This window comes from Metopolophium dirhodum, chromosome 2 (assembly GCF_019925205.1).
Source record: "Metopolophium dirhodum isolate CAU chromosome 2, ASM1992520v1, whole genome shotgun sequence".
Classification (NCBI taxonomy): Eukaryota; Metazoa; Arthropoda; class Insecta; order Hemiptera; family Aphididae; genus Metopolophium; species Metopolophium dirhodum.
The window spans coordinates 11,287,353-11,313,448 of NC_083561.1; the positions used below are offsets into that span (position 1 = coordinate 11,287,353).

Sequence of the window (26,096 nt, forward strand, 5' to 3'; positions counted from 1 at the left end):
TTTGCATAACTACTTTTTTGACTTGTGTGCCTACATGATAACTGAAGATTTCTTAGTATGTAAAATGTATTTCCATCTTTGATATATAAAAAATTTAATTTGGATCACTTAGTGTGAAAAATAACATTATTTTTGTCAGTCTGATATAGGTATGGTACCTACCAGTAGGTCCTACCTAAATTTTAAAGAATAAATTCACACGATGCGTTATCCAAAACATCACGAGCGTGTATTTGTTTACCTCTGTCTCGTTCCTTCACCCATAATATTATTAACAATATAGTAGGTATTATAGATTTTTATCATCGTTTTGTATGTGTATGGGGTTGTTGATGGCGATTATTATAGCGTCGTTGCCTAACAACCCGCACAGCCGATAATAACTGTACGTCTGTGCATAGGTACCTATAGTAAAGCTGTAAAAGTTGTTGCCGTCTCTGCAGCTCGACCGCACGTCTTCAGCGACATGGCCAATAACAATAAGCTGGATTTGGTCACTTCGGATTTGTTCAACGACCAAGTCACTCTGGGTCTGTTGACCGTTCTCGGTGAGTTTCGAAAGCATGCAAAGCATAAAGCATTAAAATACGATTTCCTATTGTTATAACTTGTATTTTACTGTCGCTATTGTATTCGCTCTCTTGTTCGCGGTCAGGCGGTCCCACTCGGACATAATATTATGACACCCACCGATTTTTACGCGTAGGCTTGGCTTGCTGCCCACTGTCGACATTAATTTATAATAATTATGCGTATAGACTTTTGACACCTGCAAGCGTTGATAGGTAGGTATGTGAGCTTCAGTGTCATATAATATGTACCTTTTACTGTAATAGTATGTATTACGTATCCAGGATACGTATGCCCTGGGGCCTGGGTATATACGATAGCAATATCATACTGTAGGACAGCCTATAGCTCAAGCCGTGCATACTAGTTACATTGATTAAATATACCATAATATACGAATTGCCTTCTGGCCCTTCCATATAGTTCCATCCTTATCGTAAAAAAAAACTAGTTGCTTCCCAGGCGCGAATCCAAAGCAAAGATCTAATACAATTACAATACAGGTACACTCCTTTCTTAATTTAAAATTGTTCATATATTGCACAATATTGAATGCATAGTCCACAGATATGTATAAAATATTATATTATCATACGTACATAGATATCTGTGATTAGAATATAATAATATAAAGATCTATAGAATTAAAAAAAAAATTGGAAAATAATATGTCGGGGGGGGGGGGGGGGCTAGCTGCCCTGGATCCGTCCCTATTACCTCTAATACACTATTCCTAAACATTTTGAATAATAAAAATAATTATAAATGTGTATGTTCGTTTGTACCCAGTACCCACTTAAATGATTTGTAATATACCTACCTAAAATAAGTATTAAAATATCGATTATAATAACATGACATATTTTGTAAAAAAAAAAAAGGTACTAGGAAAAAATTGATAAGGGGTCCGCGATTTCTAAAAATCTTCCATTAGGGGTTCGTGTTCACCAAAGTTCTAAGAACCGCAGAATATTCATGTCTCATATACATATTATAAGTACATAACTACAACACATTCGGGTACGACGACATGCACATTAAAGTACGAAAATATAAACTTCTAAAATCATGAATCTATCGCAAGGACTTGACTTCGTAATTTTGCTTGTGGAATGCTAATATAATTGGCTTAATTATAAATATGTAGGTACCTACCTAAATAACCCATAGCCCATAGGAAATAGCTGCCAACCAGATTCAGATGTACCTACTTGCTTATAACTAAATATTTATAACTTATGATAATATTCTCAACATTCAGATATTAATAATTAATACATTTTAATATTTAAAAAACGATCACATCATTTTTACCATTTAATCGTCAAAATGTTATTTATATAAAAAACAGCGATATTAATTTTATTTTATATACGTATTTAGTACTTACAGGTCTTCGATTAAGAATACTATATATTATATCGACTCTATAACCCAGATAGCATAATATATTAAATTATTAATGCTGATTTAGATTTTAGATTTTAAAAAAACTTGCATTTAAATTTTTACCCTAATAGTGAACCATATAGGAACCTAGGTAGTCAAATAGACGCAAAAAGTGAATGGAAATTATTTTTATTGACTTAACATGTCTATTGTGTAATACCTACCTATGCAATCTAATATTCTAATAGATAGGTAACCAGGCAACCAGCTATTCATCTAATAGGTACCTATTATGTTTTCTACGCAATACCAAATAATATATTTTATATTAGGTACTTACATATTTGATTACCCAAAAAATATTTTGTGATTAGACCTTGGTGCATTTACTGATATTTGAATATTGAATCGTAACAATATTTTTATTTTATAAAAATAATATATATATAGATATATATCTACCAATGCATTACATAATATTAATTACTATGGATGTCAATATTAAATGTTAAAACACTAAAAACGGATCTAAGATGAAATATAGTTTTCAAAAATTACATGTTCATAGATCATTGGCTAGAATGATGCTAGAAACATTTAATTTTAAAAATAACCAAAAATCAACAAATCAGTGGTAAAATGTATTTATTAAAAAATATGCATTTATTAATTTAAAATTACATATCAATTATTTTAAATAAATGCTGTAAGATTACCCAAGTTTTAACTAACTATCTACATATAATTCATAAATAATTTTTACATTTCCTACTTATATAATATAAAAGAAAACATGTTGCTAACAATACTTAATCACTTATCGGATAGTGAAACAAAAAGTTGAATATATTGGCTCACCCTGACAAATTCCTACGCCCTGCGGACGCCCTTGGTATAGCCTTGATTATATAGTATGCTGGTAAAACCAAGATACACCTATATAACAGCATAGTATTTTATATTTGGTCGTTTTTTCACGGGCGAAGTCGGGTTGTACGGCTAGTGTGTTAAATGCAGTGCCGCAGCCACCGATTGGACGATTTCTCGTTTGCTGCGGCGGAGTATAAGATGAGCGCGCGTGACGAAACAGATTTTTAAATTATAATATACCCTCTTATTTTCGGTTTAATTTCGTTTGATTTATTGCAGAAAACACTGCTGGAGTGAGAAATCTGACGGTCAAACAGAGTCTGCCGTGTGACAAGGCCAAAATAAGCTTGTGGGAGCAGCGGAACGGGTGTCTGCTGCCGGATGACGTCAGGTCGTTTTACGCGTCGTGCGACGGGTTCAAGTTGACTTGGTCGTACAGAGTCGAAGGTATCTATCCTTAAAATACGGTTCACGATTGCGGCACTTAAACCTTTTTTAGCTTGTAAAATCATAGACCGATTGCGCACCGAATAAAATATTATTTTCTTTTATAATACGTAGTACGTACAATTAGTGTACAGTACCTAAAACATTATAAACAATATAATATTATACTATAGGAGCATAATATTATGTGTATTTTTTTAAACTATTAAAATACAATTTACAAATTTCAAAATCGTTTGTATTCGTAGCCCGTAGGTAATAGTTTTAATACATTCACTCAAAAACTATTTCATCATTTTGCATCTCAATTACAGGCTTATCCCAATTAAAGTTGTCAACAAAAATTATCATTAACTTACTGTTTGTTAAAATTTTTGTTTTTAAATTAAATAATATAAGTTGTGGTAGTCTTAAAATATTTATTATGGTATTAGATTTGTATTGCAGCGCTTGTGTAAGTTGGTACCTATTATTACAATTTTGATTGTTTTTAAAATATTATAAAATCAATGCTATTGTATAAAATTGTCACACCGCGTTCAATTCCAGTCGGTCTCCAACGTTTTTTCCTTGTAGAGCACAAGCTTTATGACATTATATAGTACCTATATTATATAATATTAAAGTTAGTTTGAACATTAATTTAAACAAAATATATATATTTTATTACGCTATAAATATGGTTGAAAACGGAATTTTTGTAGCTAATACGATTGAAAACTATCAATTTATAATTTATAAATCGTTTTTGGACTATGGTTTTTATTTGATTAAGAGGTTTAGGATGTGAATTACTGAAAAATAAAATTGTAAACATCAAAAATAAGTATAAATGTGATACAAAATGCAGTTAATTTATTAAAATACTTAGGATATTTTGGTTAACGCTATCCAGGAATTTACACGTCATATTATATAGCCATGTAGGTAACTCATTAGCTATTATAACTTACTTTCACATTACGTTCCTAATCGCATCATGTAGGCGTCCGATTATTCGGGTAAAAAAAGGAAAAGTTTGCAATTGTGCTGTATACTTATCTATCTCTTAAAAAAATTCAATGATGATAGATGCATAAGCTATATTTAAGGGAAATACAAAAACTATGCATCCATTCAAAATATAGAATTATATGAGGACCATGGTATTATGTCATATTGTCATAATATGTATATTCACAATTTGTGTCACGGGAATAATAATTTATTATTTAGATAAAAATATAATAAATGCATTATGAGTTGTATAATTAGATGAACATAGTAGGTACATATCTAGCTACGTATTTTTTTTCCATTTAGAACCAACGGTTATAAGAGATAGGTTATGTTATCCTATAATTTCTCATCTTGTCACCTTCGTAATACCAATACACGTATGCACCTTGCAGGCATCACGTCTGACGTGACGGCTGCTGCCATCGGCGGTGCGTCCAACTTGCCCATCGGAAACATCACCGTGAACCCACTGTCCGATCTGGTCCGGCTGTGCGACGTCAAATCGGACACGGTCAACGTAAACGTGATGCGTGACCTGCAGCTGCTGGACCGGCTGTCTGACAGGAACACGCCGGACTTCACGGAGAACTCGAAGATATTCGAGCTGGACTCGAGCTCGGACGTGGGCCACGTGTGCTTGGTGTACCTCGACGACCGGGCGGCGGCGTCTGCGTCGGCGACCAGGCCGGAAGTGCATCCGCGCGAAGAGCCCAGTGGAGCGTCGGTTTGGCTGCTGGACACCACGTACCGCTGGCACTTGCTCGCCCCGAACTTCAGCAACTATTTCAGAAAGGCGCTGGTGCACATGGGCCTGCCCCACTGGCAACTGAAATTCACCGACATGGGACTCACGTCTATCGGCGAGGTGGGTTCGTTTAAATTATTACCCACCTATTATTTATTCTCAACTGCAGCTGTCAACCGCCTTGACGTAATTTCTATTTTCTTTTACACAGTCCATATAATATTAACAGTTTTATTAATTATTATACTTAGATATTATATCTTATAGTCCATGCTTTTGACTACCTACTTATTAAATTGTACAATATTGAACATCTAATACAGAATATAACGGCTTTTGTTTGATTTTCAGTTTTTCATGAATTTGGTGGCCCCTCAATTGAACGTGACCGATCGAGTTCCTGTAATTGGCCAATTGGACGACGATGAACAGTCTACCACAGATAGCGCACCGCTAAACCACTTTGATCCTAGTATTTTAAAAACCACGTTCAAAATGTCCAAAAGTAAAAAAAATGCAATCAAATAAGAGTTTCAGTTTGAACTGAGTTATTTATTTGTTGATTTTATTTAACTGACAGTTAATATAATATAACAAAATAGTTTGAAAAAAATGAATAATACAAGTTTAAAATAAAAACATTTATTTATTTTTGGAATTAATCATATTAATATGGTTTCAACTATAAAAAAGTTGCATACACAAAAAATGAGCTCTGACCGTCATGCGCTTGTGGTTGATAAATAATTAGATTTAGTTTCATATCAAGATATGTATACTAACCTTTACTTATTTTCAATTTATTATAGTAATTAATTGAGTAATATAAATATTTTCGATAAATAGATAATATCAGTGTTCGGATGTCGTAATTCGTAACTGTTGCGGCTGCCTTTCATATTGTCACCAGCATGCAGTGGTGCCAAAGTTCAAAAAAGTGTAAGTTAAGAACTAAAGCCTATTAATTATTATACCAACTATGACCCACTCTACATATCATATCTGTATATAGGTACAAGTTACTCAATATTGTAATTAGTATAATATATGATAGATAAATATTAGTTATGATCATCTGGACATTTTACTGGGTCCTCAAAAAAATATGTCACCCACTCACCTATAATGATGTTGCAAACGTAACCAGAGACAGGTATTCGCACACGCTCTTGTGTCGTGGTGGTTATCGAATCTCCGAGATATTTTCTCCCGTCAACCCATCCACCACAACGATCTGCGGACATGATAGTCCATCTCGTCCATGGTCATCATTACTCGTTACATTACTAAATATAATATCTATTTTGTCATGAGCGTTTGGAGTCTAGACTTCTGGTCTCTGGCGGATATATTTATTTATTGCTATGTACATTGTCTGTTGACCAGTGTGCGTCGGTCATTGTGTGTACCGTAAATCATAATGTGCAACGTTAAGGTGTGTACAACTTTTACGCTTTGCTGTAATTGTACAAGTATTAAACATCACTAGACAGTCCATTCCGCGTGGAGCAGTTTTGTTGTTATTGGCCGGGCGTGCCGTCGACGCGCTTCGGCCTTTTCACGTGCGTACATGGGTTATCAACCGGTCACCGGAATTGTGATCGTCATTCATTAGGGACTCAGAGTCGGACTCGCCAGTGGCTTGGATAAATTTATTTTATGTATCTTGTATCTTTTGAAATTTGTTAATTTTATCTAGTATCTTGCATCTAGATTCTAGATACCTAATATTTTTATTTTATTTTAATGAGGCCACTACCTTAAACTTTTTTTTTCTGCGAACTATAAGGTATCACAAAATTGCTTTTATTTTTACTTACAGAGTTTTGCTTCTTTACCGACATCCATGTAATTCACATTACAAATACAAAATATAGTTCATTCCCACATCTTTATTGAAAACCTACTGACAAGTACATAATTTGTCTGCAACGAAGATAGAATTTTAATGACAACTATCTAGTAAAAACGTTGAATATTGACGTGAATGTTTCTAAAATAATAAAATTATACTTAATATTATGGCTACTTAAATACTAAAATAATTTTAAAAAAAGGTACACTTTTATTTAATAAAAATCAATTATATAATAAATTAAATAATTTTTCATACAAAAGTTGTATATTTTTAACGATTTCATTATCAACTAAGTGTTAAAAATATTTAACATATTAAATACAAGTTTTATAATTTATTTAGCACAGTAAAAGCATTTTTATAAATAACAATAAAAAAAAACATTCGTTAAAATTTATAATTTTAAATACGTTCAACTACTATTCAAATTCTTAATTATTTCTTCTACCATTTCTTTTTTGCTCATTCCATTTCTCTCAGCCTTTTTCTTAACATCCGCAACCATAGAGTCAATTAATTTTTTACTGTTCAGTTTTAAAAATTTAGGATGTTTATTTTTAGATTGCAATTTGTATTTTTTCGTCTGGTCTCCAACGAATTTTTTCAGTTGTGAAGTGTCAGTCACTTCTTTGTACTCAATCTGTTTGTCCGGATGCACAACAATTACACCCAACGACTGTCGCCTGTTCGGCACTTTTTTTGGTACAGGTATATTATCGTCTAGGTCAGGTACAGTTTTTAAAAATTCTTCGTTTTTCTGAGCCACTTGGTCTGGATCTTCATCATCATCATCTTCGTCACTTTCATTGAAACCATCAGGGGGTCTCAACGTTGGTGTAAAGCCTACGTCATTATTTCGGATTTTCTTACCTGATTTAATTATTCCCATGGAATCTCTCAGTGCCTTTGACCTGGGATGTTTATCACTCATAATAACTCTACCTGATTTCAGCAGTTTCAACGTGTCTGCTCCGATGCCTACAGCTGACATGGCAGACAGAACAAAGCAGTCGATATTGCTTATTGCTGTGTCCATGTGCTTTGATAGACCAATAAGTTTTCTTTGAGCTTTGGCCTTTTTCTCTTTCAATGATTTTGTATTGATAGGTTTTTCAAAGATATTATTTATTAATTCATCCACGTCAAATTGTGGAGAAATGAGTTTTAATATATCTTTAGCTGAATCTGGAACGGTTGACTCGTTTTCTAAAATGTTGGATAACATTTTATGTGTGGACTGAGGACCATTCTTGTACAATTCTTTAAGGTTTTCCGCCGTTTTCAGAAAATCTTTAGCTAACGGAATCACTTTGGTAACCAAGTCACTCACAGTTTGTTTCAAACCAGTTTTCAGAGAGTAACTGACTGTCCTTAAACTTTGATCAACATCATTGAGTGTCTTGGAGACTTTTACGTTACCTATTGCGTTTTTTAGTGTTGCTAACATATTACTTCGCATCTCGCTTGTATCTAAAACGCTTCGGTAAGCAATTTGTTTGGCATCTTGTGATGTGACTTTCTTAAATCTATCGTATGCATCGCGTTTGCATTGATCCGAATTGTACTCCTTAAACTAAAACAAAATAAAAATGATTTTAAACAGTTCTACTTATAACATAGGGCAGTAGTTATCAACCTTTTTACATTCGCGTACCACCTACACAGTTTGAAAATTGTCATGTACCACTTGACCAAATAACATTTATATTTGCTTATCAAAAATGTATACGTTATATTACACGTATGGAATTTTATTTTATGAGGAACTACAAAATTATTATATAATATAAGCATCTAATGCATAAAAAGAAAATTAAATATGCAAAATTATTGTTTATTTTATTATTGATATCAAATAAACCAAATAATATTTAATGTGAATAATGATCGACTCAATTTTTTTTTTATAAAGGGATATTTCCTTATTGTACCAGTGTAGCACCTATGAGCTTTCCTCGTAGCACTAGTGGTACACATATTACGGGTTGAGAGACGCTGACATGGGTTATATAAAAAGTGACTTATGTAACAGTTAAACTAAAAAAGTTTTTTAATTACCAAAAATGAAGAATAATCATCATTGTCTTCATTTGAATCTGGATCATCAGAATCCTTTATTTCAGTTGCTTCTAATTTATTTTTTGGAGTATCCGGTAACCCATCTGTAGTGGAATATGTTTCATCATTAATTGGTATTCTTTCATTTGTAGCTTTGTTTACCATGTATGTTCTAATTCGTCTTAAACGTCTCTTTTTTTTTGGGTTTCTTCCTGTATCATTTGGTTGTGTCTCAGGGTTTTCGACTGATTTGTCATCATTTTGAATACTTCTATTTTCTGTATTTAAACTATTTGGAGTAATCTCATCTACTGACATAGGAATTTTTTTCCTCCTAACATGTTTTTTTCTCCTAGGTTGTTTTGAGTTCATTGTACCATCAGTATCATTTAAATTAGCCGTTTTTTCATTTTCTCCATGATCTTCTTCATAGTTTACGTGTTTGTTATTTTGTGTTGGAATACGTTTGGGATCTTCTGTTTCATTATAATTTTCATTAACAGTTTTGGGTTGTCTTGATTTTCTATTGCGTCTGAGTTGACGTGGTCGTGGTTTTGTAACGTTTATAGTTTCATCGACATCATTTGGAGATGAAGCTTCTGGGGCTACATATGCATTTTTAGGGTATTCAATAAATTCAGGAAATTCTTTTTCATTGTCTATATCAGTTGTTTCACCATTTCTAGTTTCCAGTGATTCTTCTTGAATCTTATTATCATCGTAAGGAATACGTCCATAGTTTACACCTTGATCTTCTACCGGATAATTCTCGAAATTTTCATCGTTGACTACTTCTGGTTCGTTTTCATTTTCATTAACAGTTTTAGGTTTTCTTGATTTCCTATGGCGTCTGGGGTTATGTGGTCGTGGTTTTGCAACGTTTATAGTTTTATCGACATCATTTTGAGATGAAGCTTCTGGTGGTGCATCTGAATTTTCAGGGTATTCAGATAATTGTGGTTGTTCTATTTCATTGTTTATATCAGTTGTTTCACGATTTCCAGTTTCCGGTAGTTCTTCTTGAACGTTATTTTCATCGTTGATTACTTCTGGTTCTTTTTCATTTTCATTAACAATTTTGGGTTTTCTTGATTTTCTATGGCGTCTGGGTTTACGTGGTCGTGGTTTTGCAACGTTTATAGTTTTATCGACATCATTTTGAGATGAAGCTTCTGGTGCTGCATCTGAATTTTCAGGGTATTCAGATAATTCCGGTTGTTCTATTTCATCGTTTATATCAGTTGTTGCACCATTTCCAGTTTCCGGTAGTTCTTCTTGAACGTTATTTTCATCGTTGATTACTTCTGGTTCTTTTTCATTTTCATTAACAATTTTGGGTTTTCTTGATTTCCTATGGCGTCTGGGTTTACGTGGTCGTGGTTTTGCAACGTTTATAGTTTTATCGACATCATTTTGAGATGAAGCTTCTTGTGCTACATCTGAATTTTCAGGGTATTCAGATAATTCCGGTTGTTCTATTTCATCGTCTATACCAGTTGTTTCGCCATTTTCAGTTTTTGGTAGTTCTTCTTGAACGTTATTATAATTGTTAACTACTTCTGGTTCGTTATCTTTTTCATTAACAAATTTGGGTTGTCTCAATTTTCTATGGCGTCTGACTTTACGTGGTAGTGGTTTTGCAACGTTCATAGTTTTATCAAAATTATTTGTAGGTGAAGCGTCTGGTGCTGCATTTTCAGGAAATTCAGATGACTCAGGTTCTGATTCATTATTTTCTTCAATGTTAGGAATAAAATTATTATTGAAATATCGAATTTCATTATTAATTTCAGGCCAAAAAGTATGTTTCATAAGTTCAGCTTCTCCATCATAATCTTCAAAAGAATCATATTCTTCAGATATTACATGATCGTACTCCGGATATTTTCGGTTTCTGAAACGTTTTGGTTTATGTTTAGGTGGATAAACTAAATTGTTTTCATCATTAGCATTGTTCTCATTGTTAGGGAAAGATATTTGGTTATCAAATTGATCATATGAAACCATGTTTGGAGTTTCTAACTTGCTTTTCTCATCATCTTCATCTTCAATTGTTTCGTATTCGTCAGATATTTCATGACTATGTAAAGGATCTTTACGTTTTCTATGGCGTCTAAATTTGTTATTAGGTTGATTGTCTGCATTATTTTGTTCCGCAATTTCTTTTGGAATATCATTTTCGTCGTTTGCCATGCGGTCTGGTTCAAATTCTGAAATTCCCGCATGTTCGTTTGTTTGATTGTCTTCTGGAATTTCATCATTTTCATCAGTATCTTCATGTGCGTTTGGTTGATGGAGATCCATGCTCTTACCGTTTTCTGGAATTTCAACATTTTCAGGGATATCCTCAAATCCTGGCGTAGCTGATTCATGGTCTGTGTTATGTTCTGCTGATTCTCCTTCAGGTGTTTCGGACGATGTATCATTGTTTTTACTTACCACTGGAGAGTGATCCTCCTGTTCTTCAATTGGATCATATTCGTCTGATACTTCTTGGCCGTCCTTGGGATCTTTTCGTTTTCTATGACGTCTCATTTTTTTATTAGGTTGATTATCATTTTGTTGATCAATATCATTAGATTTGTTTGTTTCTTCATTGGACATTCTTTCAGGTTCATTTTTATCGCTCTCTTCATGTTCGTTTGCTTTATTGTGATCTGAGGTTTCATCGTTTCCTGGAGTTTCCTCATTTTCAGAGATATCTTCATATTCTGGCGTTCCTGATTCATGGTCTGTTAATTCTCCATCAGGTTCTCCGGTGGGAGTATCAATGTTTTTAATTGACACTGGATCGTATTCTTCTGATACTTCTTGACTATCCTTAGGATATTTTCGTTTTCTATGGCGTCTCATTTTTTTATTAGGTTGATTATCATTTTGTAGATCAATATCATTAGATTTGTTTGTTTCTTCATTGGACATTCTTTCAGGTTCATTCTCATCGGTCTCTTCATGTTCATTTGCTTGATTGTGATCTGAGGTTTCATCGATTCCTGGAGTTTCCTCATTTTCAGAGATGTCTTCATATTCTGGCGTTGATGATTCATGGTCTGTGTTATGTTCTGCTGATTCTCCTTCAGGTGTTTCAGACGGTGTATCATTGTTTTTACTTACCACTGGAGAATGTTCCTCCTGTTCTTCAATTGGATCATATTCGTCTGATACTTCTTGGCCGTCCTTGGGATCTTTTCGTTTTCTATGACGTCTCATTTTTTTATTAGGTTGATTATCATTTTGTTGATCAATATCATTTGGGTTGTTCATTTCTTCATTGGACATTATTTCAGGTTCATTTTCATCGGTCTCTTCGTGTTCGTTCGGTTGATTGAGATCCATGCTCTCACCTTTTTCTGGAATTTCAACTTTTTCAGAAATATCCTCATATTCTGGCGTTGCTAATTCATGGTCTGTGTTATGTTCTGCTGATTCTCCTTCAGGTGTTTCGGACGGTGTATCATTGTTATTACGTACCACTGGAAAATGATCCTCCTGTTCTTCAATTGGATCATATTCGTCTGATACTTCTTGGCCGTCCTTGGGATCTTTTCGTTTTCTATGGCGTCTCTTTTTTTTATTAGGTTGATTATCATTTTGTTGATCAATATCATTTGGGTTGTTCATTTCTTCATTGGACATTATTTCAGGTTCATTTTCATCGGTCTCTTCGTGTTCGTTCGGTTGATTGAGATCCATGCTCTCACCTTTTTCTGGAATTTCAACTTTTTCAGAAATATCCTCATATTCTGGCGTTGCTAATTCATGGTCTGTGTTATGTTCTGCTGATTCTCCTTCAGGTGTTTCGGACGGTGTATCATTGTTATTACGTACCACTGGAAAATGATCCTCCTGTTCTTCAATTGGATCATATTCATCTGATACTTCTTGCCCGTCCTTGGGATCTTTTCGTTTTCTATGGCGTCTCTTTTTTTTATTAGGTTGATTATCATTTTGTTGATCAATATCATTAGATTTGTTTGTTTCTTCATTGGACATTCTTCCAGGTTCATTTTCATCGGTCTCTTCATGTTCGTTTGCTTGATTGTGATCTGAGGTTTCATCGATTCCTGGAGTTTCCTTATTTTCAGAGATGTCTTCATATTCTGGCGTTCCTGATTCATCGTCTGTGTTATGTTCTGCTGATTCCCCTTCAGGTGTTTCGGACGGTGTATCATTGTTATAACTTACCACTGAAGAATGATCCTCCTGTTCTTCAATTGGATCATATTCATCTGATACTTCTTGCCCGTCCTTGGGATCTTTTCGTTTTCTATGGCGTCTCTTTTTTTTATTAGGTTGATTATCATTTTGTTGATCAATATCATTAGATTTGTTTGTTTCTTCATTGGACATTCTTCCAGGTTCATTTTCATCGGTCTCTTCATGTTCGTTTGCTTGATTGTGATCTGAGGTTTCATCGATTCCTGGAGTTTCCTTATTTTCAGAGATGTCTTCATATTCTGGCGTTCCTGATTCATCGTCTGTGTTATGTTCTGCTGATTCCCCTTCAGGTGTTTCGGACGGTGTATCATTGTTATAACTTACCACTGAAGAATGATCCTCCTGTTCTTCAATTGGATCATATTCGTCTGATACTTCTTGGCCGTCCTTGGGATCTTTTCGTTTTCTATGGCGTCTCTTTTTTTTATTAGGTTGATTACCTCCTTCATTTTGTTGATTAATATCATTAGATTTGTTGATTTCTTCATTGGACATTTTCTCAGGTTCATTCTCATCGATCAATTCTTGTTCGTTTGCTTGATTGTGATCTGAAGTTACATCATTTTCTGGAGTTTCTGATTCATGGGCTGTTAATTCTCCACCAGGTTCTTCGGTAGGTGTATCAACATTTTTAATTGACACTGGATCGTATTCTTCTGATACTTCTTGACCATCCTTAGGATCTTTTCGTTTTCTATTGCGTCTCATTTTTTTATTAGGTTGATTATCATTTTGTAGATCAATATCATTTGAGTTGTACATTTCTTCATTGGACATTCTTTCAGGTTCATTTTCATCGGTCTCTTCGTGTTCGTTCGGTTGATTGAGATCCATGCTCTCACCTTTTTCTGGAATTTCAACTTTTTCAGGCATATTCTCATATTCTTGCGTGTCTGATTCTTGGTCCGGGTGATTATGTTCTGCTGATTCTCCATCAGGTGTTTCAGGAGGTGTATCGATGTTTTTAATTACCACTGGAGACTCTTCATCCAGTTTTTCAACTGGATCATATTCATTTGATATTTCTTGTCCATTCTTAGGATCCTTTCGTTTTCTGTGACCGTTTGATATTTTATTTGTTTGATCATCTGAATAATATTGATCATTGTTGTTTTTATGATTGTTATTCGAATCATTGATATAACTTTGTTCAGGTTCTTCATAACTTGATTCGAGTGATGATGAATCTTCTCCCATGCTGTCTGCTGCTGGTATAATATTATCATTATCTACACCATTCAGTTCTGCCCCTTCTACACTATTTAAGTTTTCTTCGTGAGTAGCATTTTCTTCGTCCGAAGCAACCTTTTCAGTTTCTAAATGTTCTGGTGTCTCTGTATCGTGTTCATTTTCAGCGTTATCCAATAACTCTGATTCTGGAGCTTCGTTGGATTTTTTCTCATCTGACTTGTTTAAATGGATGTCGTCTGCTTCTTCTTCTGATGTTTCATATTCTTCAGTGATTTCTTTACCATCTTTGGGATCTATTTTCTTCCTATAACGTTTCACTTTAGGTTTGACTGACGTATTTATATCTTCATCGTTTTCTTCATGGTCTGTGTTATGTTCTGCTGATTCTCCTTCAGGTGTTTCGGACGGTGTATCATTGTTATTACGTACCACTGGAGAATGATCCTCCTGTTCTTCAATTGGATCATATTCGTCTGATACTTCTTTGCCGTCCTTGGGATCTTTTCGTTTTCTATGACGTCTCATTTTTTTATTAGGTTGATTATCATTTTGTTGATCAATATCATTAGATTTGTTTGTTTCTTCATCGGACATTCTTTCAGGTTCATTCTGATCGGTCTCTTCATGTTCATTTGCTTGATTGTGATCTGAGGTTTCATCGATTCCTGGAGTTTCCTCATTTTCAGAGATGTCTTCATATTCTGGCGTTCCTGATTCATGGTCTGTGTTATGTTCTGCTGATTCTCCTTCAGGTGTTTCGGACGGTGTATCATTGTTTTTACTTACCACTGGAGAATGTTCCTCCTGTTCTTCAATTGGATCATATTCGTCTGATACTTCTTGGCCGTCCTTGGGATCTTTTCGTTTTCTATGGCGTCTCATATTTTTATTAGGTTGATTATCATTTTGTTGATCAATATCATTTGAGTTGTTCATTTCTTCATTGGACATTATTTCAGGTTCATTTTCATCGGTCTCTTCGTGTTCGTTCGGTTGATTGAGATCCATGCTCTCACCTTTTTCTGGAATTTCAACTTTTTCAGGCATATCCTCATATTCTTGCGTGTCTGATTCTTGGTCCGGGTGATTATGTTCTGCTGATTCTCCATCAGGTGTTTCAGGAGGAGTATCGATGTTTTTAATTACCACTGGAGACTCTTCATCCTGTTTTTCAACTGGATCATATTCATTTGATATTTCTTGTCCATTCTTAGGATCCTTTCGTTTTCTGTGACCGTTTGATATTTTATTTGTTTGATCATCTGAATAATATTGATCATTGTTGTTTTTATGATTGTTATTCGAATCATTGATATAACTTTGTTCAGGTTCTTCATAACTTGATTCGAGTGATGATGAATCTTCTCCCATGCTGTCTGCTGCTGGTATAATATTATCATTATCTACACCATTCAGTTCTGCCCCTTCTACACTATTTAAGTTTTCTTCGTGAGTAGCATTTTCTTCGTCCGAAGCAACCTTTTCAGTTTCTAAATGTTCTGGTGTCTCTGTATCGTGTTCATTTTCAGCGTTATCCAATAACTCTGATTCTGGAGCTTCGTTGGATTTTTTCTCATCTGACTTGTTTAAATGGATGTCGTCTGCTTCTTCTTCTGATGTTTCATATTCTTCAGTGATTTCTTTACCATCTTTGGGATCTATTCTCTTCCTATAACGTTTCACTTTAGGTTTGACTGACGTATTTATATCTTCATCGTTTTCTTCGTGAGTAGCATTTTCTTCGTCCGAAGCAACCTTTTCAGTTTCTAAATGTTCTGGTGTCTCTGTATCGTGTTCATTTTCAGCGTTATCCAATAACTCTGATTCTGGAGCTTCGTTGGATTTTTTCTCATCTGACTTGTTTGAATGGATATCGTCTGCTTCTTCTTCTGATGTTTCATATTCTTCAGTGATTTCTTTACCATCTTTGGGATCTATTCTCTTCCTATAACGTTTCACTTTAGGTTTGACTGACGTATTTATATCTTCATCGTTTTCTTCGTGAATAGCATTTTCTTCGTCCGAAGCAACCTTTACAGTTTCTAAATGTTCTGGTGTCTCTGTATCGTGTTCATTTTCAGCGTTATCAATTAACTCTGATTCTGGAGCTTCGTTGGATTTTTGCTCATCTGACTTGTTTGAATGGATATCGTCTGCTTCTTCTTCTGATGTTTCATATTCTTCAGTGATTTCTTTACCATCTTTGGGATCTATTCTCTTCCTATAACGTTTCACTTTAGGTTTGACTGACGTATTTATATCTTCATCGTTTTCTTCGTGAGTAGCATTTTCTTCGTCCGAAGCAACCTTTTCAGTTTCTAAATGTTCTGGTGTCTTTGTATCGTGTTCATTTTCAGCGTTATCCAATAACTCTGATTCTGGAGCTTCGTTGGATTTTTTCTCATCTGACTTGTTTGAATGGATATCGTCTGCTTCTTCTTCTGAAGTTTCATATTCTTCAGTGATTTCTTTACCATCTTTGGGATCTATTCTCTTCCTATAACGTTTCACTTTAGGTTTGACTGACGTATTTATATCTTCATCGTTTTCTTCGTGAGTAGCATTTTCTTCGTCCGAAGCAACCTTTTCAGTTTCTAAATGTTCTGGTGTCTCTGTATCGTGTTCATTTTCAGCGTTATCCAATAACTCTGATTCTGGAGCTTCGTTGGATTTTTTCTCATCTGACTTGTTTGAATGGATATCGTCTGCTTCTTCTTCTGATGTTTCATATTCTTCAGTGATTTCTTTACCATCTTTGGGATCTATTCTCTTCCTATAACGTTTCACTTTAGGTTTGACTGACGTATTTATATCTTCATCGTTTTCTTCGTGAATAGCATTTTCTTCGTCCGAAGCAACCTTTACAGTTTCTAAATGTTCTGGTGTCTCTGTATCGTGTTCATTTTCAGCGTTATCAATTAACTCTGATTCTGGAGCTTCGTTGGATTTTTGCTCATTTGACTTGTTTGAATGGATATCGTCTGCTTCTTCTTCTGATGTTTCATATTCTTCAGTGATTTCTTTACCATCTTTGGGATCTATTCTCTTCCTATAACGTTTCACTTTAGGTTTGACTGACGTATTTATATCTTCATCGTTTTCTTCGTGAGTAGCATTTTCTTCGTCCGAAGCAACCTTTTCAGTTTCTAAATGTTCTGGTGTCTTTGTATCGTGTTCATTTTCAGCGTTATCCAATAACTCTGATTCTGGAGCTTCGTTGGATTTTTTCTCATCTGACTTGTTTGAATGGATATCGTCTGCTTCTTCTTCTGATGTTTCATATTCTTCAGTGATTTCTTTACCATCTTTGGGATCTATTCTCTTCCTATAACGTTTCACTTTAGGTTTGACTGACGTATTTATATCTTCATCGTTTTCTTCGTGAGTAGCATTTTCTTCGTCCGAAGCAACCTTTTCAGTTTCTAAATGTTCTGGTGTCTTTGTATCGTGTTCATTTTCAGCGTTATCCAATAACTCTGATTCTGGAGCTTCGTTGGATTTTTTCTCATCTGACTTGTTTGAATGGATATCGTCTGCTTCTTCTTCTGAAGTTTCATATTCTTCAGTGATTTCTTTACCATCTTTGGGATCTATTCTCTTCCTATAACGTTTCACTTTAGGTTTGACTGACGTATTTATATCTTCATCGTTTTCTTCGTGAGTAGCATTTTCTTCGTCCGAAGCAACCTTTTCAGTTTCTAAATGTTCTGGTGTCTTTGTATCGTGTTCATTTTCAGCGTTATCCAATAACTCTGATTCTGGAATTTCGTTAGATTTTTTCTCACCTGACTTGTTTAAATGGATGTCGTCTGCTTCTTCTTCTGATGTTTCATATTCTTCAGTTATTTCTTTACCATCTTTGGGATCTATTCTCTTCCTATAATTTTTCACTTTTGGTTTGTCTGAGGTATTTCCTTTATCAGTTTCTTTATTTTTCTTGCCTGATTTATTTAAATTATTTTGACCTTCTTGTTCCAATGATTCTTCTATTTCAGATATTTTTGGTCTAGAAATTATGTTTGGATTTTCTTTTCCTATTTCATTTTGTATTTTTTCTAAATCGTTTTTACTTTCATTGCTTTCATCTTCTTCATCGTCAATTTCTTCTATTGTGTTATATTCTTCTGATACATCGTTAGGATCATTGGGATTTCTATGCTTTCTATGATGTGTTATTTTTCTGGTTATGTTACGTTTTGCTTTATTATTTCCATATTTGTCTATACCTGTATTGATATCGTTATCTTTGTTTTGTGGAATAGATGATCTTTCATTAGGTTCTTGAGTTCCTTGTCCCATACTTCCTTTTGTGTTTTTACTATCTTCAATATTTGTTTCATCAGCGTTCTCTTTTTGATTGTTAATATCTGTGAATTCATTTGGTTCGCTTAACGTTTTTGTGCCTTCGCCATTATTTATAATTGGTTCATTGTCATCATTAACTGTCGATGGCTGTATGGCATCAACTGAATCTAAGTTAACATCGGGTTTTAATGGTTCTGTATTGGTGTCCTCATTTATACTTTCTTTTACTTTTTCCTTGTTTTCGTCTCTATTCTTTTTGTCATCTTCATTCTCTTTTTCTAGTAAAATATTTCTTATGTAACAAGCTTTTGAGGCTTTTTCCTTATTAAACTTTTTTTGTAAATTAGTTGCAGCTAATTGTCCTTCATGGATTTTATTCATTGCGTACAATGCAGCATTTTCCATTTCTTTTGTTTCGTGATTCAAATTATGAGCCACTGCCAACATTTTATAATATGTAGTCTTCTTCATGCCACCAATTCCATTTTTATGATTGGCAGCGTCTAACACTTTTAAAATGTACTGGTTAGGATCGTATTGCTTACCTAATAAATATTTTATACGTTTCATGTTTGAATCATTTTTAAATTTTGTTTCATATCTTTTATTGATTGGTGTTACTTTAGCACAAACATCATCTGCTGCATTAACTAAATAATCACATAGTTTTGTATTTGTGTCAACCATTTTATCATAAAATTGTTTAACAGTATCATTTTCAATATCTTGTAAATTTGTGTAACTCTTTGTTACTTGTATTGAGTTTTTCGCTGCTTTCTTTATATTATCAAAGTCTGGTGTCACATTATTCAATAGATTTTCACATTTCATCGATTGTTGACTAACACGTGGGTTATCTAGTTGTATAAGTTTTTCCCATGGTATTATTAACGTTTTTTCCCTACTTGTTATTTTATTTATTCTTTTACCTCTTTTATCATCTATTGAGTCTTTAAGTGGTGTATTTAGTACTTCGGTGTTATTGATGTCAGGGTTAAATGATGTTTGTTTAATCGAAGAATCTGAATTTGAATCATATACATCTGTGTTTTCTGTTTTAGGAATTGATGGATTATCTTCAACCGGGGAATCTATAGTAGCAGAAACATTATTTTCTTTAGGGTTATGTTCTGTTTCAGATATTGTAGGTTGAATTATTTTAGTTACATCTTTATTTTTTTGGTCATGGGGTAATTGTGTTTCCTCTGTTGAAGAAACTGCTTTATCAGAGGTTTGACGGTTATCTATAATAGGAAGTTTTTCAATGTCAGCCTGAGTAGGTGGAATTACATTAGATTTATCATTTTTAATCGGTTCTTGTTCAGTTGTTGATAAACCTGGTTCTAAATCGTTTGTAGGAATATTCTCACTAGATTTATCTTCTTCTTTTTCCTGGACATCAGACTGATCGTCATCTGTTGTTTTTCTATTAGGTTTCTTCTGTTCTTCACTATAAGTTAATTCTCCAGAATCAAGATTCCATTCATCTTCGAACTTCAATTTCAATGATTTAGCTAATTCAACTGCATTTTTAAGTTTAATGATATCATCTCCTACTTTTATTTCATCCAGCGCGTCTTCTCCTAGAGCCTTAACTTTTTTTTTCACTGATTTTACGGATTTTATGCCTTCAAAAAAAGTATCTAAGGCTTTTAAAGCATTATCATTCACAGTTTTTGAATGATTAGATAAAGAATTCCACAATGAATTGAATTCTTTTTTAGCAATTTTTTTTTTATCATTATAATTATTTTTTAACTTTTCACGATCAGATGATACTTCAAGAACCTTGTTGGCCAATTTATTAAGATCGTACCTATTTCCAAATGACCGTATAACATGATTTACCAATGGTTTTTTACTATCAACTGTTGTTTTCTTAATACTTTCTAATTCTTTATTCACAGATTCACTATCCAATTCAGTAAATGATACAAGCGATTTGAATGTGTCTCTAAATCGTAAAGCACTTTTTTGTACTAACTTTCTCACAGTTACAAGATCTGCAGATGCATTTTTTACTTGATTTTTTATATCACTTACTAAATTAGCTATATCTTCCGTTGTTTTATTAGGTTCAGGTAGTTTTTTGTTTGCATTAATTTTTGTATTTTCTAATTTTTCGTTAAAGTTATTAAGAGAAACTTTACACAGTTTTGAAATTTTTTTCAAGTCATTTTGATCTGTAGAACTTGCCAGTGTTGACCACTGATCCTCTGTTGCTTTGGGATCTATAGTGAGTGATATTACATTCTGAAAATATATAAATCATCATTTAAAAATTATCAATAACATTTTTTTATGAAAAATATATTTTATCACGGAAATGTGGGTCCAGTGTGAAAAAAAAATAAAAAATAAATTATATTCTATATTTTTTTCCCTTGATAATTTAAATTATACATTATTTGATAAAAAGTAGTCATTTTTTGTATACATTTCTGTCACATTATGCATATAATAAAGTTTATTATTTATTAAATAAACTAAAATTAAATTAAATTAACTGAGTAACTTACCAGCGTATTGATTAAAAATTTGTATTTAAATAAACTTAAAATTAGTATGGAAATTATATCATTTATGAATTATTTTATGAGATATTGTTTAAGTTACCTTTTTAAAAAAATTATAACGTAACTGAACTCATAATTTGATAAATCAGTATCAATACATATCCCTAATCCATAGCTTTTTTTACTTAATTGTTACTTGTGTTGGTTAATTTTTTATCTTAGTCCCTGGTACTATAGTGTAAGATACTATATATTTCAGGTATATTGATATTTCTGAGGATTTCTCCATACTTTAAATCAATACTGGTCATAGACAATTTTCAAAATTTTAGCAATCCATTAAAAATGGATAGTTAATTTTATGTTTCTATGTAGTATATTGAAAATATTGCCTATTTGCAAAAATTAAATATCCATAACTTTTCACAGTAAGTACTTCTCCTAATGTTTTACAAAAAGACAGTTACCCCTTCATTTTAGCTACCCCTATTATTAAGCTTCTAATCTTAGTATTATAATTTTATTCGATTGAAACATGGCTATAAACAAAAACGTGATAAACAAAAAAAAAAAAATAACAATATAGATCCCATTTTTCCATACACTTTTACATTTTTGTGTTTTAATATATTATAAAATAAACATTGTAAAATAAATGTTAAATCATGGAAAACGCATCAAACCCAACCAAATCAACTCTCGTACCTTCGTATCACCCCTATTCGTTTATGTGTTTTAATCATATACCTAATTAAACATAATTAATAAGCTTTTCTGTGTGTAATTTTTAAAAACTCTTTTATTGATAATTTTGAATGCCCAACATGAACTTATTTTAGTAAATCGAACATAATAAGTATCTGTGTACCGAAATAATGGATATTTAAATTTTAATGCAACTGATTTGTGTTTTGAGACCATTATTTATGTAGATCTTAAAATCCGTACATACTACATACATTATAATAAGTACCTATTTGAATCTATTATTGTAAGTAAATATAATTATAATTAGGTTCTTTTGAGAACGTTTACATTACTGGAAATTATGGTTTAAACATTGATTTATTTCATACGAATATGCGATATAATCGAATGATCTTGAATTATATTTATTGATTTAAGTCCCCATTGCCGAGAACAATTATTTGTGTTTTATACAAATCTTGTTAATTCAATAAAAATGGTCATCTATCTTGGACTTAAATATCTATATTTACGTTGTTTTTATCCCAAAAAGGGATAAAAATATACTCATTACATGGCATCACTTAGTTATGCGTTAAGCATTCTTTGAATCAATCTTATCTCTGAACTATAATATCTGATTTAAAATTGGTGATATAATAAATACAAAATACCTATATTATTCTTAGTAATATACCTATCTATCCATTGAATTTAGATTTTCACAGTGATAAAATATGTTATTGGATGTATAGTTCTGTTTTAAAACATAATATTTCACCTACCTGTATCATACAGATTAATGCCACTGCTATGAGTAAACTCGACGACACTTTTAAGTACCACATTTTAAAATGGTTGACATGTACAGTATAGACACGAAGTCTACTAAACTTAAATAAGGTGTATTATATATTATATGTAGGTAGATGGGCCAACGAGTAATTGTAGTTGTTAGTAAGAATAATTACCGAATGTTATTAGCTATTGACATTTTTATGCTAACCATTTTTGGTGTAAAATGGAAACAAAAGGTTAAAAACAAAAACAAAAATTAAACACTAACTATAGCAGTTGTTGTTTTTTGTTGCAGTTTGTAGAGTAATTAGCAACTTGTGGAATCGCGACAGACCCACGATTGAGTCGAACATCCTGTTCTAAAAGTATATCCTTCTTATCCTCGTATTGGTAAACTGAAAAAAAAAATTATAATGACTGTTGTTGTTTAAATCTGTTTCGATTGCGTAACGTTAATATAAAAACATAATATTATACTAGGTACAGCAGAAAACGTACAAAAATCAAGTTTACTGTAATATTTAATTCTGATAAACCTTTAATGTTATAAAAATGTATCACGATTTTATTACGTAGAGACATCAAAAAAGAGTTGAAATAATATTTACGCTAAGCCTGTGCAGGGGTGAGTTCACGTGTAAAATAATAAGTGTTGCTTGTGTACGTTACGATTTAAAAGTATCTAAACTTGATTTAAACAATAATTATTGAAGAGTTAAACATTTGTCCGTAATTTTTTTTACTTTTTAATAAAATTATCAATATAAATTTAATAATACCTATATTTACAAACGAAAGCCGATTATTTTTTTAAAAAAAATGTGCTTATGTCATCATGCAATTAAATTCAACTTATTACTATTTGAAAACAAACATATTAGTGATATTATTCAATTTTACAACAACCACACATTTTTAACAAAGTCGCAACTAAAGTTTAAATACAAATATCTTGTCATGTAACTTAGACACTCTTATAATCTGTACTTTGTTTAAAAGATAATGCAAGTATGTAAGTTCAAATTTGTTAAAAAAAAAATTCACCTTTTCATTTGATGTAAGAGTAAAATATTATTTTTTATTAATAATTGAAATTTAAAAATCTAATTGAATCATTTTTTGTATACTCTCATTGATACAATCTTAGATATACATAATATTAAATTAACTTTATACGACTTAACTTATAGGTGATAAATTTTTGGTATTTTTATATGACCAACATTTTTAGTTTAGATAATAATTTAAGTATTTTTTGTATTAAAAACTTGAGTACATCGAACTTCATAAGAATTAAAAAAGATAAATACAATTTGATTACAAAATGTTGACTTATACTCAAGTGACATTAAACATTTCTATACGCAGTCATAACTTGTAATAAATGATAATGCATTAATACAATATAATGTTCTGTACATTACAACACTGTTATTCAGTATTATAGAATATAGATTACCTTCCAAAGTGATTTAACTATATAACTATATTTTAATATTTATTAACATCCAATATGATAAGATATGTTGATGGCACTTAATCAAACATATTGATATCACTGTACATGGCGTAATTCTATTGCTGCAATACAATAATATATAAGTCTGTAATTCTATCTAATATTGTACTTAGCAGAACAAGGAATAAAATCTAATTAAAATGTATTAATATCAAATGCTATTTTATTTCTTAAATTACAATTTACTTCTTAGTTTTGCATAAATAATAAAACTGCCTATCTTAAGAATTTAAAATATTTAAATTGATGTCTTATGATCGTGTTTTGTTAGAAAATACAATTTCCTTTATTGATCTTTAAACAGGATCTAATTTTTATATTATTTAAATTTCTTAGATACTTTCAACTTTCATGTCATTCGTTCATAAATGACTCTACAACAGGGTTTTTTTTTAAATTTCATGTTCAGATTCTTAAATAGCAGTATCTAGTTTTTTTAAACTTCTTTTTGATTATTACAAAACTAATATTTAATATGAACAATTTAACTCGTTCTGCATGTTGCATTGGTCTACGGTTAATATATGTTCTAACCGAATTTCAATCGAGTTTTTAAAGAAATCATCAGATCACGTACAATTGCAACAGCGTGGACCAAAGTGATCGGGGTCATCACGATGTCCGACAATATTGGACTTTTAGAAACATCGTAAATCCCGGAATCTAGACCAATATCTACTCGGTCTCGTTTTGTAATTCGGATATGTCCAATAAGTATAATATATATTGTGTCTCCGTTTGGTGGGGGACGTCTGCGGTCTGCCAATAGAGATTTCTACGAGATGTTGCTCTGGATATTATACATTTATTTGAGTTATTCGGTGCACTTGATCGAGAGAAAAAATGTCCACAAGCTTAAATAACAACGTCAGATATCATACATTTTATTGATGATTACGTTTTTTTTTGCTAGTTCTTGTTAGTGCCAAAATATTGAAATGAGAATATTTTTGTCTTAGGCACTCATATTTGATTTAGTCCATAGTTAATGGTAACATTTAAAAACCATATATTTACAAATTGTTTAGAATTATTTAGATTTAGAATATGTATATATTTTTTTCAAATTCATTGAAATTTAAACAAATCGGTATTAGATGTTTACACATCTTTGACCAAAAGATCTATTTATATATTTTACTATGAAATCATATGTCCTTAATTGAGTGAAATAAATAACAAGATAAATTAATATATATTGTGTTACTCAGTCAAATAATATTTTACTAATTATTAATTAATATTTTTTATTGTTTTTAAGGTTCTAGATTAATTAACAAAAACTCAGATTCGTAGCTCTAGTTAAAAAATAACCATAAACGTTAAAGTTATGAGTAATGTCCATGAATAATTAAATAAAAATACTTTTTATTTTAACAATCATAAATTAATAGTGAATAAAAATATATTGCATTTAACATTTTTTAAATTATATTACCATAAAACTATCAAAGCAATGGATTTTTTTTTATTTATTAATTTTGAATAGTTAAATTTAAAGAAAACCTAAAAACGTACCTACACTTGTCACTAATTTCTGTAAAAAAAAAACAAACATTGAAACATGCATCCATCATAATGAATGGTACCTATAGATAGTTGTATAATATATGAAAAACGAACATTAAATGTTAGTTTATTTCAAAATAGTTAACAATTGTAATAAACCGAGATCCAGTAATGTAATTCGCATAAGACTGCAGAAGTCAGTATAATATTTTTGTATAACAACGTAAAAATATCTAGGGATTGTGTTGGTCATAAATCAAATTATTATTGAAACGTTTAAAAATATTATAATATACAAATAATGATAACGTATCAATGATAATCGCACCTGTTTATAAAATAAAACATATTATTTATTATGAGTATGTAATAATGTCTGTGAAGTTCAAGCCGCAATTATAGGCTGTATGATCAATA

The 26,096-nt window shown here is 32.0% G+C and overlaps 2 protein-coding genes across 3 annotated transcripts; one reads left to right on the forward strand and one right to left on the reverse strand.

Annotated features, from left to right (window-relative positions):
* The first annotated feature begins 185 nt into the window (after positions 1-185).
* On the forward strand, positions 186-5,632 carry LOC132938370 (tubulin polyglutamylase complex subunit 2). Its single transcript, XM_061005163.1, has 5 exons — positions 186-282; positions 402-548; positions 3,109-3,276; positions 4,668-5,140; positions 5,372-5,632. The coding sequence occupies exons 2-5, from the start codon at positions 467-469 to the stop codon at positions 5,546-5,548; spliced, it is 900 nt and encodes a 299-aa protein (XP_060861146.1). The 5' UTR covers positions 186-282; positions 402-466; the 3' UTR covers positions 5,549-5,632.
* A 1,264-nt stretch (positions 5,633-6,896) lies between these two features.
* On the reverse strand, positions 6,897-22,723 carry LOC132939760 (titin-like). 2 transcript variants are annotated; one of them, XM_061007112.1, is made up of 4 exons: positions 22,639-22,723; positions 16,054-20,903; positions 8,937-15,789; positions 6,897-8,451 (listed from the first exon to the last, which is right to left on the reverse strand). In XM_061007112.1, exons 1-4 carry the CDS (start codon positions 22,699-22,701, stop codon positions 7,291-7,293), a joined length of 12,927 nt encoding a protein of 4,308 aa, XP_060863095.1. In that variant the 5' UTR covers positions 22,702-22,723; the 3' UTR covers positions 6,897-7,290. The 2 variants fall into 2 exon arrangements, with proteins under 2 accessions (XP_060863095.1, XP_060863094.1); XM_061007111.1 differs by having other exon boundaries at positions 8,937-20,903.
* Positions 22,724-26,096: the final 3,373 nt, after the last annotated feature.